At 39.1% G+C, this 16,652-nt stretch overlaps 1 protein-coding gene across 1 annotated transcript; it reads right to left on the bottom strand.

The window, feature by feature from the left end:
• Window positions 1-8,184: 8,184 nt before the first annotated feature.
• LOC131242218 (polyphenol oxidase, chloroplastic-like) lies at window positions 8,185-10,662 on the bottom strand. The gene is made up of 2 exons (XM_058240733.1): window positions 9,397-10,662; window positions 8,185-9,146 (listed from the first exon to the last, which is right to left on the bottom strand). The coding sequence occupies exons 1-2, from the start codon at window positions 10,621-10,623 to the stop codon at window positions 8,580-8,582; spliced, it is 1,794 nt and encodes a 597-aa protein (XP_058096716.1). The 5' UTR covers window positions 10,624-10,662; the 3' UTR covers window positions 8,185-8,579.
• Between the last annotated feature and the right edge of the window lie 5,990 nt (window positions 10,663-16,652).

Genomic DNA, 16,652 nt, shown 5'->3' with positions numbered 1-16,652 from the left:
GTTCATAAAGGTTACGTAGACTTGGATGAACGGAAATCACAACTATCAGATCGATCCAAAACTTGTCTCCCGATAAACTTTTAATGGTGAGTGTCATGGGAGATTATGAGCTGATTATAATTATAGCCAGCTCGGCTCGGCCACATAATCGGATGGTTCTACCGAGCTCCATTCGAGGTCGGCTCGACCAGAAGAGCAGCCACATCAGATACTTCATCAGGCGAGACCACAGAGTTATGTAGGACCAACCAGCAACGAGATATGGGTTCGGAATATCTATTCCTAACCAATTGCAAGTGATCGGGGCATATTTGTCTACAATCGATCGGATGTGATCCGATCCTAATTAGTGATAATTGGGCTCGGCTCATCCAGACGATCAACTGAGATTGAGCCAGACTTAATCCAGTAACACACGATGGCATTAACAGATTGCGTCACGTTTATAGAATAATTGACGGCATTCAGCGCATGCACAGTTCTCACCTAATGGCAGAGATCGTGCCGAGATTGATGGACACGTTCATTGTGACCAACTAGTATAAGTAAAGGACTCACCTACAAGAACAGGTACGTAAAATCTCTCACCCGAAACCCATCCACAACTTAAGACCCGGATTCCTAGCCTGACTTTGGCATCGGAGGGTCTCATGTCCTAACCAGGGTTTCCTTCGTCCTTCTCCTGTGCAAGCTCAAAGCTCGGTGAGGGTGAGTCAGATTTTTGCAACAACAGTGAGCATTCAATCTCCACTGTTTCTTATATTGTGGTGGATATAATTTTGGATCTGCCTAATTTTTGGGACCATATCCTAAAATGGGCTGAAAAAAATGGATGGATGGCATGGATATACATTAAATCATCAATGTAAGTCTTATGAGTCTTAAGAGGCTTATTGTGATTGGCTGATGGCTTTTAGCCGTCGGGAAAACTACCACACGACCATCGGCTTTGATTGAGTTTTTAGTAGTATGCCTTATCTAGAATGTCATTGACATTCCGCTGCCAAAACTAAAATTGTTCTTGAGAAATATACCACTGTGGACCCCACCTTTTATCCCGTGGTTTTAATGAAAAAAATGAAACTTAACTTACCAACCTAGACTTGCACGTATGGACAACCATTTGTAGGATGAAAATACCCCTCCTTTTCACTGCGGTTGCTTTCACTGTCATTTCTTTCACCCCCTTTCCTCACTTTGTTTCCAGTAAGAATGACAAAAAACCCATCTTCTGTGGCCCCCTTCCTTATCAGCATTGGATTGCATCCTCTCCATACATCAGCATTTTGTCATCTTTTTGAAAATGGTCGGTCCAGTGAAGAAAGCACGCACCACAGGTATTTTAATATATTACATGTTAGATGAAGCTTGCATCTGAGTTGTTGGTTCATCTATGTATACATCATCCGATGAACATGATGGATTACAAGTAAAACATCATTGTGGGGAGTAGCAAGCGAAATTGGATTGTGTACTGAGTTACTCGGTACGCTCCTATCGTACTGAGTAAACTCAGTCGGGCCTACCTTGAATGTATGTAGTATATCCACGCCGTCCATCCGTTTACCACAGGAAAAAGTGGGGATAATGATTTCCACCGTTGAAACCATAGTAGGCCCAGCAGTGATGTTTATTTGTTATTAAAACTGTTCATAAGATCATACAGACATGGATTAATAGAAAACACAATTATAAGCTTGACCCAAAACTTCTGTGGCCCCTAAGAAATTTTCAACAGTAGAAGTTCAATTCAAAATTTTTATGTGATATAGTCCATTTGAACATTGAATATATTTAGATTTTGGGGCTCAAGCCATGAAATTATCTGTTAATTTTGCCCCGCTCAATTTCATGTTTGCCCCGTAGATTTTCTAGTTTCCACCACTCAATTTTCAGTTTGCCCAGCTGAATTTAATGTTTGCCCCACTCAACTTCATGTTTGCCTCGCAGAAATTCAAGTTTGCCTCGCTGATTTTCATGTTTGTGTAACGTCTCGAAAAAATTCGTACAAAGACCCGAGTACCACCTCAGGCAAAAATCACTAAAGACCAAATCCTTTAAAAATTAGACGAGAATTAACTAGTGCTAAACTAGGTTATCTGTGAAATTAGCACTAATCACTTTAAATACGATCTGTATAACCCAAAATTTATAGGATCGCTAATGCTACATTGCCTAAAAGCTTAGGATCCATCTCAAAATCCAATTGCTCTTGGGAGCGCATCGAAGCTTCGTATCGAACCTGGACCGCACGTCGAAAGTCCGATTACCTCAAAAACTATACGGTTATGACTGCATTACTGGACTTAACAACCACATTGAAAATCAAGTCCAGATAGTATCCAGAAACGCACAACTTGAGCCGGAGCGAAGTGTGTGAGAAATGCGAATATCTTTAGAAAATGAATTGAAACTTAATTGAATTAAGTCGTTCACTTGCAGACTAAATCTAAGGATTCAGACCGTTGGAATCTGACCCAATTACACCCTTGAATTAAGAAAATTTTCCAATAAATGTCAGTGTACTTGTGGCCCTGATCGAGTACCGATGACCGTCGAACTAAAACTGGTCCTCCGTGGTCGATATGTAAATCCGATTGGACCGAAAATTTAGTTTGACCTAGATCCAACGTTAGGAAGCTTAAGTCCGATCGCATGAAAGGAGAGACTAGTTGTAACAAAAAAAAAAGTAAAAAGTGCTCCTCGATAATATCGAGCACCCATCGATAATATCGACACAAGTTCTTGATATTATCAACCTACCATTGATATTATCGATGACTTAAGTCATTTTCTCCAGTAAACCAAGGTCTCGAAACTCATATCGACATATATCAACCATACATCGATATTATCGAAATATACATCTTGATATTATTGACCATGGTTCGATAATTTCAAAGATGATGCCAAAATTGTCCAGCAACAAAACTTGAAAAATTGATGAATAATCGAAAATTTTGGTCATCGATATTATTGAGCTATCATAGATATTATCGAGCATAAGTCATCGATAATATCGAGCAATGATCGATATTATCGATGACTTATTAATTTGGTCCAGTGATGTTGTTGTAGAAGCTCATATTGACATATATCGACGCCCTCTCGATATTATCGAACACAGTAATTCGATAATATCGAGCATTGATCAATAATATCGAAGTTGATAGCCAAAATCATCCAGCAGCCAATGCAAAAAAAAAAAAAAAAAAATCCATATTTTGTTGATAAATCGATTGAGCCTCGATAATATCGAGATTCAAATCTCAATATATCGAGGATCAGTCGATAATCTCGAACGGGGCCTATTTTTTAAAAAACGCTTCATGTTCTGTGTTTACTATTTTTATTTCTACTTCCTTGGTTCATATGTTTCCCTTTTCATCTCCACTTTACATTGCTTCTTCTCTCAAGCCCTTACTCAAAGCCCTTCTTCCAAGCCGTTTGGAGCATCAGACACCGTCTATCAATTAAATAATAAAGGATCGAGACCTCGCTTTTCCCTTATAGACAAGAATGATACAAAGCTTAAGGAAATAAAGAGTAAGCAACGCGTTAAAATTTTAAGTAAACAACCTGAGCTTATATAGATTAGGCCTTCAAAGGTACGAATGATTTCATATGGTATTTTATTAAATTAAGCGAGGCTATCTATCATAACATTGAGTGGGGCAAACTGGAAAAATGAGCAAGGCAACCTAGAAATTGAGCAGGTTAAACATGAAATGGAGCGGGGTAAACTAGAAATTGAGCGGGGCAAACTGAAAATTGAGTGGGGCAAACATGATATTGAGCTGGACAAACATGAAATTGAGCGGGGCAAACTAGAAATTGAGCGGGGTAAACATGAAAAGCTGGGCAAACATGAAATTGAGCGGGGCAAACTAGAAATTCAGTGGGGGCAAACATGAAATTCAGCGGAGGAAATTGGAAATTCAGCAGGGTAAACATGAAATTGAGCAAGGCAAACTAGAAATTCAGCGGGGCAAACATGAAATTCAGTGCAAACTAGAAATTGAGCTTGACAAACTAAAAATTAAGCGGGGTAAACATGAAATTCAGCAGGGCAAACTGAAAATAGAGCGAGCCTAGCATAAAATTGAGCTGGGCAAACATTAAATAGAGTGAGCCTAGCATGAAATTGAGCTGGGCAAACATGAAATTGAGCTGGGCAAACACTAAATTAAGTGATCCTAGCATGAAATTGAGTGAGCCCTAACATGAAATTGAGTGAGCTTCAAATGAAATTGAGCGAGTTTCACATGAATTTGAACGATCAATGCATAAAATCGACTAAACCTAGTTGAATTTCACAGTAGTCAGTGAATTGTCATTGTACTGTCGTTCAATACAATAAAGGGGAGTAACTACCCCACTAGTCTTATTTTTAAAGATCCATACCTTCAATAACCGTAGTACCGGTCAAATGCAAGTTGAGGAAGGGTGCTTTGGGGTGAGGGAATATTTTGAACCTTTTCAAATATTACAGCTGCAACCAGTTTAGAGGATTTCACGTAACCCTAGCCAAGATGGAAAATGGCAAATGTGGAATGATAATATGTAGATGATAAACAGAGTTTTAGTAAGGAAAATGGGAAGAAAAACTTGCTTACGAGTGTTTTTCTTTGAAATGGGGTGAGAAAGGCATGTGTTTTGAAGAGCAGAGGTATTTCATGTTTGCCCCGTTCAATTTCTAATTTGGCCCTCTCAATTTCCAGTTTCCCCTGCTCAATTTTATGTTTGGCCCGCTCAATTTCTAGTTTGGCCCACTCAATTTCATGTTTGCCCCGCTCAATTTTCAGTTTCCCCCGCTGAATTTCATGTTTGCTCTGCTGAATTTTATATTTGCCCCGCTTAATTTCATGTTTGCCCGCTCGAATTTCAGTTTGGCCCACTGAATTTCTAGTTTGCCCCGTTGAATTTCATGTTTCTCTCGCTCAATTTCAAGTTCGCCCCGTTCAATATCTAGTTTGGCCCTCTCAATTTTCAGTTTCCCCCGCTCAATTTCATGTTTGCCTCGCTCAATTTCTAGTTTGCCCGCTGAATTTCATGTTTGCCCCGCTCAATTTTCAGTTTTCCCCGCTGAATTTCATGTTTGCCCCGCTCAATTTCTAGTTTGCCTTGCTCAATTTCTAGTTTGCCCCGCTCAATTTCATGTTTACCCCGCTCAATTTCATGTTTGCCCCGCTCAATTTCAAGTTTGGCTCGCTGAATTTCATATTTGCCCCGCTCAATTTCCAGTTTGCCCCCTCAATTTCATGTTTTCCTAGCTCAATTTCTTTCTAACCTTATCGACAAGATAAATTGCAAATAAAAATTCTAGTGGCCCACAAGATGTTGTTAATGGTGGGTATTCAATCACACCATTGTTTCTTGTGGTGTGGTCCACCTAAGGTTTGGATCTACTTCATTTTTCAAAGCATGCCTTAAAATGAGCCATCAAAATAAATGGACAAGTGTGTGTGAAGAAAAGAAAAACAAAAAAACAAAAGAAAATATATAAAGGAAAATGGACAAGTGTGTGTGAAGAAAAGAAAAACAAAAAAACAAAAGAAAATATATAAAGGAGTGGGGGGAGGCTATTAGACTAGCCCAAGGTACCTATGCTTATGGTTATAATCCGTAGCCATAGACCGCCAAATCATCATAGACCAGCTTATAGTATCTATGGCTACGGTTATAATCCATAGCCATATGTCTACTTTAAAGACTAAGGATATTTTCATCCTCAAATTCACTATTTGTACGTGCAAGTCTAAGTAGGTAAGTTAAGTTTCATATATTTCATTAAAAAACGCTTGATAAAAGGTAGGGTCTACAATGGTAAATTTCTCATTATTCTTCTCATCAAATTTTTGTATATCAAATTTTGATCATGACATCTTGATTGAATTCTTGATCGTCCTTGGACTTACTCTTCAATACCACTTTGTTGGGATTCAAACTCCTAACAAACCCGCATCAACCCTAGATATTAGAAATTCGAATCTAATACCATCATCAATTTTCACGCTTTGTGAAAACAAGTACAATGAAGATCAAACAATAATAATAAAATAGATAGCCAATAAAACAATCACACAGAATACAGTGATATTTTACGTGAAAAATATTTGCAGGAAAAAACTATAGTCCAAAGCTATTAAAATTCATTATAATCAAAACTTTAGAGTTTATAAACTCATATTCTTCGATTATAAATATATTCGATCTCCCTTTGCAACATATAACCCCTTGAGAAAACCCTTCTAATTAAAACTCTTATAAGTGTTGGAAACCCCTCTCACCTTGCGAAAATTCCTATCATTTAAGAGAACACTCATAATCATGATAATATCAAAATCCTAATTATACTCGTGACTTAAATAGCTTAATTTGCACAACTCTATATAATAAATTCAACATTACAAATGATCAAAATATCATAGCATGCAAACTGAGAATAGGGCAAACTAAAATTCATGCCAGTCAAACTGAGAATGGATTTCCTTGCACCACATACTGGCATAATTCAATTCACTCTGCACACACAAACAAAGCGCGAATAGGAATCTGTTTGCACGTGTGCTCATGACTCGCACGTCCCATACTGGCACATGTATGATAGATCCAAACGGCTCATCAACCGGGACAAACCATGAAGATGCTATGGCCCAAAGTGTATAACATTCTTATCATTCACACGGCTACACTTGTATGCTGAACATGGACCATTTGTCAAAAATTATTCAAATTTCTAATATTTTATGCATTTATTGCCTGCCAGTTTAGCAGCTCAGACTGAGTTATGGCCTATGGGACATTTCATCTAAACTTTTATTGCTAGAAATAAAGAAAATTGCAAGTGGGTTTTAATTAGGAGGCTCTTTATTGCGCAAATGCAAACAAAACTAACTTTAATTGACCGCGGAATCAAAAATATATAGATTCGTACTTTACACTCTCCTGTACTTTGGGACAGAATTAAAGCAAAAAAAATAAAAAACAAAAAACAAAAACAAAAATAAAAAAATACAATTTGGGGCGTTGTTGTAGGATGCATCACGAACAGAGTGCTGCTGCCGTGCATGTGGTGTGGGTTAACCACGACGTTAAGGAGATAAATGACACAAGTGTGGCATAGTAATAGCTTCTTATAAGTTGGTGATGTGCCCTTAACATTTTATTTTCACCTCTATATATAGGCATTAAAGAAGGTTGGAAAAGATAAATATCGTGTTTACACATTCCATACTTTTATAGGAGAGGATTAAAACCACTGGCAGCACAACCTGCACAACATGTCATATTTCATGGACTTCAAGATGTCATGACATGTACAAAGAAGGGTAATCTTCTTCCATCTTTCATTGGCATACTTGATGTGTAAGCATTCTGCTGTGCTTTTAAACCATCCAACTTATGCTGGGGATTATGTAGTTCTTGGTGTGATGCCGAACCATTGGATTGACCATCTGAGTTCTTGGTTGATGTGGGTGACCAATCAAGCCTATAATATGCACTTAACCCATTGCAACAGTAGTAACTGCATTTGAAAAGAAATGATATGGACATTATGAGCGGTCCAAAACAAGTTTTAGTGAAATTTCAACAGTGAATAAAAAATGGATGGGAAACGTATGCAAGCATCTTTTAAAATGGAAGTGTGGGACACATGAACTGTCGACCAGGTGGTTCAGGTGCATTGCATTTGCCATTTATACAAATTATCTTTAGAAGGGAAATGTTCCACACAAGGATAGGATATATGGTTACTAAACCATCCGTCTCATATGTCCAACAGTGAGCTAGCCATGGCTCAAAAACCACAATGTTTGGAAGATTCTAACGCTCCAATCCGCCTCATGAAAGTGAACCCTGAAAGACAAAAACCAGCAACGGTTCCCATTAAGCTAAAATTGGAGCAAAAATTGATCATGCGCAATTCACCTGTCAAGACAAATAATGCCTCGTTTGGGTCACCGTAGGCGTTTTCCATGTGTGTGGTCCACTTTATGTGAAAATCATCCTCTGCCACTCATTGGGCAGACCATAGTTGTATTTTAGAAGTTATGAACCAGGTGGACCGTATAACTTATCATCCAGCCAGTTGGGGAGTAAGCATTTTTCTTTTATAATTTCCCCTGATCATGCATTAACCCTTCTGCTTTCTGTGGGCAGAAACACACGGCACACAGACTCTTCCAATATTTATTATTCATAACCGTAAACAGAAACGACAGCTTACATATCTTACTGTGGGCACATCCCTGTGATCCCATACACACTTACATGACACTAGTAAAAGCAGAGTTATATCAACCATGGATTGTCGATTCATCCAAATCAGCTTGAACTCAGTCAAGTTCAATCCTGTTCGGCGCCACGGTTCATGATTGAAAATAAAGGGCGACTGCGCCTGATGCTCAGCCAAGTCAGAACCGAACGAGTCAGTCCGAGTCACCCGAGTCCAGGAACCTTTAAATTAAACTCTCTAACATAACCTTGAATCTTATCATAATGATAACAATCAAAGGGAAGTGGGAGTGAGATGGTGGGCCCCACTTCCACTATCGGTCGCAAGTACTCTTATTAATTTAAGCCGTCCAATCGGTCTTGATAAGATCGATGTGGATCCCACCAATGTTGACTTCCCCGTCTTTTGGGACCAAGCTCACGACCAACTTCTCCGCTCCTTCAGCATCAATATCTTCCAACAGGCTAGATATCCCCAACTTCATGCTATATTTCTTTTTCTCCGCATCACCCTTTTTACGAATGTGGGAGTGTGGCAGTTTCACAAAGCTCCCCGCGGACTCTCCTAGGTCGGGTCCCACAAAATCCCCTCCGTAAGGCACTGCCACGTACACCTCAAAGTTGACGGGGCCATTGTGGGCGATCTCTATGCCGTCGATGAAGAGGACCTCCACCTCATCCTCTTTCTCGCTTTTGGTTCGGGACTTCTTGGGCCTCTGCACAAGGGCCCGGATGGTCGAATCCAGAGGTCTTGGGTCGGGTCCGAACTCGGATACCTGGACCAACGAGACTCTGGATCTGGGTTTGGCCTTGGCCTTCTGCTTTTTCTTGATGCTGCTGTCAGCCCATGGAAGTTCCACGTCTTCATAGGTGTACCGGAGTTTCTGCGGATTGAGACAGTCTTCTACCTGTTGCAATCATCTGTTAGTCGATGCATGAATGTCACATACAACTAGTTGGACAGGAGCCAACTATCATCTGTTAGTCGATGCATGAATGACACATACAACTAGTTGGACAGGAGCCAACTGTGTCTTGAACGAGTCATGACTCAATCTGGTAATTTCGAGCCGAGTCGGCGGTTTTTTTTTTTTTTTTTTTCCAGTTTTCAAATATAGACTTCACGGGAGAGAGAGGAGGAGAGTTGCACATTTTTACCTTGACTTTGACCAACTGTTTGTTCTCGTCGTAGAAGATGAAGGATGAGTTGAGCCAGTCTTTATCGTTGAAGTCGACTTTATTTCCTCGCTTCTGCCTGTAGATGTGCCACATCCTGTCCACGTTCGAATGGTGGCAGTAGAAAAGCGGGTCGTAACCCGCCGAGTAGAAGTTGCCCATGTCCCGGTACGGTGAATCGGGCAATCCCACAAACTGGTGCGCCGCGTTATGTATCGACTCAATCCGCCCCATCGTCTTTCCTATGGAGGCCTCCTCGCCTGCCCTGACCGGATCTCCTAAGAACAGCTCCGGCAGCGGCAGAGACTCCCGAAATGTCTTGTTCATTTGATACAGGTTCTTCGTCTTCAGTTCATCGTCGGTGTACGGATTCTCATAGTTTGTGAGGCTGTATTGGTAGTCCAGCACCTTCGGTAGGTTAGCCGGGTTGCGCTTTTCATCGTAGAGCGAGGACGTCGTATCTTTAAAAGAGGTCGGGATCGTCATTCCGTCCGGCGAGTCCCAGTTCCAGAATGGGAGGGCGAATTTCTCGTCACCGATCAGCTTCCCGAGGATCCTCTCATGGAAGTGAATGTAGTAGCGGTGCCACGGCAGGAATATCCAGTTGAAGTGGACTTGCACCGGGACGTCGTACCCCAGCTGGTCGTACGCTTCATTGCAGTACTGGCAGTGCACCTTGGCCTGCTGCTCCAAGCTCCATGGGTCGTTTGGATCGAGCGCTCTCATGAGTTTATAGGCTTCCTTGTACTTGGCCAGGTCATCATCATCCAACAGGTGTGCGGGTTTCCGAGTGCGCAGTGGCGTGGAAGATGTCGGGAACTTGTAATCGACGATCTTGCTGTTGTCGGTGTAAGGCGGGCAACACTCCACCCATATAGGTTTGGTTTCTGATCCAGCATTGGCGGTTTTGCACTTGGATAGGTCCGGTGGTACAACCGGAGAAGCGACGGCTGTATTCTCGCGGCCGAGGGCGGCAGCACCATACAGACCTCCGAACGTTCCAAGGAGAACGTTTCTTCTGTCCAACTTCAGAATGGATTCTTCGCCGCCACCATTATCATATGCACTAGCATTAGTAGCATTAGTACCAGCGCCAGAGGCTGAGGGAGAAAAGTAAGTGGGTGCCCGAGAAGCTTTTCGAGAGTGGCGGGAATGGTGGTGATGGAAGGGAGAGGCTGTGGTTGCAAGAAATGAGAGGGACGACGACATGATTGCGGTCTTAGCACTTGTGTTGCTTTGGTGAAAGGAAGGGTGACCGACTCCTCTCTTATAGAGAAAAGGTCGGTCGGGAAGCGGATTGCGTACTGAGTAAACTCTGTGGGCCACACTGTCATTCATGCATTGTATCCTCTCCATCCATCTTTTTTACCACATAATTTTGGTACTACATCCCAAAAATGGAGCATATCAAAACCTCAATTGAACCACACCACTGGAAACAGTGTGAATTGAACATCTACCATTGAAAAATTCTTGGGGGCAACTGAAGTTTTAGATGAAGCTGATATTTGTGTTTTCCCTTTATACATGTCTGTCTGCTCTTATAAACGGGTTGGATGACAAATAAACATCACTGGAGACCTTAGAAAGTTTTCAACGGTAGAAATCAATACTTCCTCTTTTTCTTGTGGTATGGTCCACTTGAACTTTGTATAAACCCTAAAATGATCAGGAAAAACGAATGGATGGCGTGGATAAACCACATGCATTCACGGTAGGCCCAAAAGAGTTTACTTAGTACGATAACTAAGAGGGTACTGAGTTACTCAATACGCAATCCTTGGGTCGAACCCCTAAAATGATCTGGAAAAACGAATGAACGGCGTGGATAAACCACGTGCATTCACGGTACGCCAAAAGAGTTTACTCAGTACGATAAAAGGGTACTGAGTTACTCAGTCCGCAATCCGATTTCGGTCGAGATGGGGTTTATCACTTCGAGTTAGTGCATGCAAGACCGCTCCCGCACGTGACTGCGTCCACACGCATGTGCACCTATGTGAGTGAGAGGTGTGCACCTGTGCGTAATGAAGTGCAATATGAAAACTATGTGATATACTAATGCACTAATCAGAGAAAAGATACGAGTTCAATATATTCATTTTTTATTTTTTATTTTTTCCATTTTTCAGTTAAAGCAAATATACCCTGGATATTCTTAAAGTGTGTACATCTTAACACCTAGTTTGTTATTTTTCCTATAGAACATAATTTTCCTTTGATTGATGATTTTGGCATTATTCTTTCAAATTCCTCCGCATCTTGTTAAACAATACATACACTCGACCATTTCTTGACCCAATATTATTTCTGCAGATCGACATTCTCACTCAGTTCATGCACATCAATGCCAACCCCATTATGATGTAATCATTCGAGTACTCCAATATCCCATGTCTTTTCTAGACAAGAATATGTTGTGCAGAGCCACCACATGTTGGGTGTAGAAACAACATTAGAACAAATCAAACACGCAACATTATAGAAAGGAAATTTTTGATCAATCACAAAGAACACAAATTTTACATGGAAAAAGCCATTTAGGGATAAAACCACAACACCAAGCGATAACGAATTCATTGTGAACAAAAAATTATAAGATATGGACAACTTACATATTTAAAACCCTCTCTTTTACGAGTGAATTCCTCCTTCAAAACCCTAGATCTCTCCACCTCTCACATATTGCACTCGCAAAGATAACCCTAATCTCGTATAAACACTATTTATATAACTCGTATACAGAATTAGAAATAAAACCACGTACTTACACAAAACCGATGCGGATCGTCGATTGAACCATTGATCGATTGACATTTCATTTTCAATCGAATCGAACACGCTAAAAAGTATCCAAAGAGCAAACTAATTTTATTTTATTTTTTTAATTATCTCGATCGATCGAGCCCTGATATTTGATCAAACAAACATGTCTAAAACTTTCTAGAGTCCAAACTAGAAACTTCAGTATTTTCTTGATTTGATTGAAGCTATTGTCGATTGATTGAAATATCCGTATTTGCATCAGATTGAAGGCACCCTGATCAATAATCACCACCATATCTTTAATCTTACATCTTCACCATTTCAAGTTGCTATCATCATCTCTAAATTTTTTTATATATCTGTCATTACTTCATGTGCATACTCCGTCTTCATTCCATCTTTGTCAAGCCCAGAGAAGTCAAAGAAAACTTGAACTTCTCTACAGGAACCACGTCAGTTAACAAATTTATTGGATTTTCACTGGTGTGAATATTTTCAAGAGTAGTACCGCATTCTTTTAGCATCTATCAAATAAAGTGATGACACACATTAATGTATTTAGTTTAGGAATAGTATACTGAGTTCTTTACCAAATTAATCATGTGTATGCTATCACAATATACAGGCACAATTTCCTACTGAAACCCCAAACCAAACTGCTTCCTTGAATGCTTCTGTCATCGTCATTTACTTAGCTTCGGTTGTAGAAAGAGAAATCATAGACTGAAGCTTCAATATCCAACTGATTGCCCCACCCGCTAGTACGAACGAGTAACCGGAAGTTGGTCTTCTATTGTCCGTGTTATCAGTATAATCGGCGTCAGCATAGTCTACTAGTTTATCCTCAAATTTACTGAATGTCAAGACGTAGTCTGTCATACCCCGTATGTAACAAAGTAGTCAATTCACTGCCTCCAAGTATTCCTTACAGGAGTTTGACATGTATCTACTCACAACACTCAATGCATATAAAATATTAGGACTGGTAAAGAGTAGGGCACACGAGACATATACTATTTTTCTTCATTTGACATAGGACATTGCTTCGAAGAAATTAGAAAGTAAGTAGCGTAGAGTGTGTTAACCCTTTTAGCCTTATTAAGTCCGAACTTGACTAAGACCTTCTCAAGATACTCTTCTCAAGATAATCATATCTTGCACCTTTACCTGTCTCTATGTAAGTCGATACTAAGAATCATTTTCGCAGCCCACAAATCTTTCATCTCAAATATCTTAAATAACTAAGCCTTCAATATGATAATTTCATACATGTTATGGCTGACTATAAACATATTATTAATATACAATACCAAATAATGAAATTCTCATCACTTAGTGATCTGAAGTAGACATAATGATTAATTCGCCTCTGATAAACTGCTGACTTAACATAAAAAAATCAAAATTTTTATACAACTGCCTAGGCAAATATTTGAAGTCGTACGACAACCTTCTTAACATGTAAATCTTACCCTCTACTCCATGTACCATGAACCCTTTAGGCTGCTTCATGTAAATCTGTTCTTTTATTTTCTCATGTAAAACGACGGTCTTCACATCTAACTATTCTAATTCCATATTATATTGGACAACTAACACTAACATGAATTTCATAGATACTTGCTTCACAACTAGTGTAAATATCTCAACAAAGTCGATGGCTTCTTTATGAGTATAAATTTTCGCAACCAATCTTGTCTTGTACCTATCCAGATTCTTTACAAAAGATTCAATTGCACCCAATCGCTTTTTACCCAATGAGTAAGTCCACCAACTCCCACATTTAGTTCTTGGACAAAGAGTTTATCTCATCATGCATTATCGTCATCTACTTCTCAGCATCTAAGTCATCTAGTTAATGCTTCCTGTAAGGTAGACGAATCCCCCTCATCCATAATGAGGGCAAACACAACATTTGAGTTATTCATGTATCTCAATGATAACTCATGATTTTTCGGTAGATTTCTCCTAACATGTGATGCTACCACCTCTTCCTGTGGTTCAGCTTCTTTAAGTGTTTTAAATTTATCTGTTTCATTGTCAATCATCATTTTTTTCCATTTTCTTATGCTTATCCTTCCAAAACAAGGAACCATTATCGAACTTGACGTCCCAGCTAAATATGATCTAGCATAAAACCCGATTATACAATTTATATCCTTTCATGCTATCATCATAGCTGACAAAAGTATACTTTTTTACCCTTTTGTTTAGTTTATCTCTCTCAACTGATGTTACATAAGAGTAAGAATCACAACCAAATATGCGTAGCCACGAGTAGTCAACTTTATGACTGCTCTATACTTCCTCTAAAATTTTATAATCAATCACATATACAGATATCGATTCACTAGATAACAAGTCATGTTAATAACTTAAGCTCATAGCTCCTTGCCTAACCCAACATTACTTAGCATACTTTAGGCTCTTTTCAAAAGAGTCTTATTCATACGCTCCGTCGCACCATTCTTCTCAGGTGGATGCCTTACTATGTTATGCTTCATAATCCTTTCATTATTACAAAATTAATTAAATTCTTTAAAAGTAAACTCTCTACCATTATTGGTCCTTAGAATTTTCAGTTTCTATACCGACTGTTTTTTTACCATTGCATTTTATACTTTAAAAGTGGTGAAAATATCAGATTTATTTTTCATGAAATAAACTCACATCTTTCTATAGAAGTCATCAATCAATGTGACAAATAATGATGACTCTCTTCTAGAAACAACGGGCGATGACCCCCACAAATTAGAGTGCACATAATTAAGTTATCATTTACTAACACGTTTTTCAATTTAAAATGACATTCTTGATTGTTAACCGTATATGCAATACTCGCATACATTTAAATTAAAAATTTTAAAAACAAAAATTAAACTACAATCGAGTAGTACCTTCATACTATGCTCGCTCACGTGACCTAGGTGCGCATACCACACACATGCAGACGTGGTTTCCGTTACAGCTCCATTGATACAGTTCTCCCGATAACCTGAAAGGGTTTCGGCTCGTCTGTGCCTTCATAACAATGAATGCCCCTTTTTAAAACTTTCGAGACACCTTCATACCTGGTGAACTTACATCTGAGTACCTCAAGAGCTTTCAGAGATATTGGATTTTTCTTTAGGTTTAAAACATGACTCACATCAATTAGAGTATACGCTCCACCCCATCGAATATTTTTATATAAATCGATCCAATTCCAATAATTTTACAAGCATGATCGTTGCCCATAAGAACCAGGCCACTATCGTACTTGTTGTATATGGTGAATCAACTCTGGTGAGGACACATGTAGTATGATGCTCCCGTCTTCAATATCCACTAGTTATACAAGTGTCCAACCTTAAGAACGGATAATACGTCATAGCCACCCGTCTCTTCTCTAGATTCCACTAAATTTTTCTCTTTTTGGTGTAGTATTTGAATTCTCATCTTTCTAGGTACTGAGATTTGTGTAATATTTTTTATATGTCATGTCCTGCCACAATTCTAGCACCTCAACTTCCCTTTACCCTTCAACTTAGACATCGATCGTGACTTTTTCTTCTCTCGCTCAGACGATCTTCTCCTAATAACCAGTGCACTCGTAAATGTACCTTCCCCACCATTATTCCTTCTCTGGTAATTCGACTGAAGGGCCGAGATAATGGTATATATTAAGGTCTAAGATATCCCTACCATGGCACAAAGTATATCCACTAGATTCTCATAGGAATTTGGAAGAAATGTCAACAAGATCAGAGATTTATCTTCTTCATCAATTTTCACCTCCATGCTTGTCTATTTACAAATTAATTTGTTGAAGACGCTAATGTGTTAAGAGAGATCTGACCCTTCTTCCATCTTCAAAGTATACAACTATGTCTTCAGATATAAATGATTGGAGAGCAACTTTGTCATGTAAATGATCTTCAACTTCGCCGACAATCCTGCGATGGTCCTCTCATTGATGGCATTATAAAGGACTTTGTCGGTTAAGCACAATTGAATTATGTTAATTGCCTTCTGATCAAGTTTATCACAATCATCTTCTTTCATTGATTAAGGACGTTTCGCTTGGACATGGAGAGCATACAACACCCGTTGTTAAATTAGGAGGACTTTCATCTTTAACCTCAATAATTTAAAGTTATTTTTACATGTAAACTTCTTTGTCTTAAACTTCACATTCGATCTATTGATCCCATGTCCCAGATTCAATTTAATAGTCCCAACGTAATGCCTACTCTCATATACCATATGTTGTGTGCAGTCGCTACATGTTAGATGTGGAAGTAACCTTAGATTGAATCAAACACATAACAGAGAAATGAAAATTTCAAGCAATCATATAGAATACAGAAATTTTACATGAAAAAATCTTTACAAAAAAAAAAAAAAAAAACCCATGGAACCAAGCAACAATGAATCTATTATGAATAGAAAGTTACATGAGATGGATAACTTACATATTCGAAACCCTCACT

This window comes from Magnolia sinica, chromosome 4, assembly GCF_029962835.1.
Source record: "Magnolia sinica isolate HGM2019 chromosome 4, MsV1, whole genome shotgun sequence".
NCBI classification, from domain to species: domain Eukaryota; kingdom Viridiplantae; phylum Streptophyta; class Magnoliopsida; order Magnoliales; family Magnoliaceae; genus Magnolia; species Magnolia sinica.
This window is presented reverse-complemented; position numbering and strand designations above follow the sequence as displayed.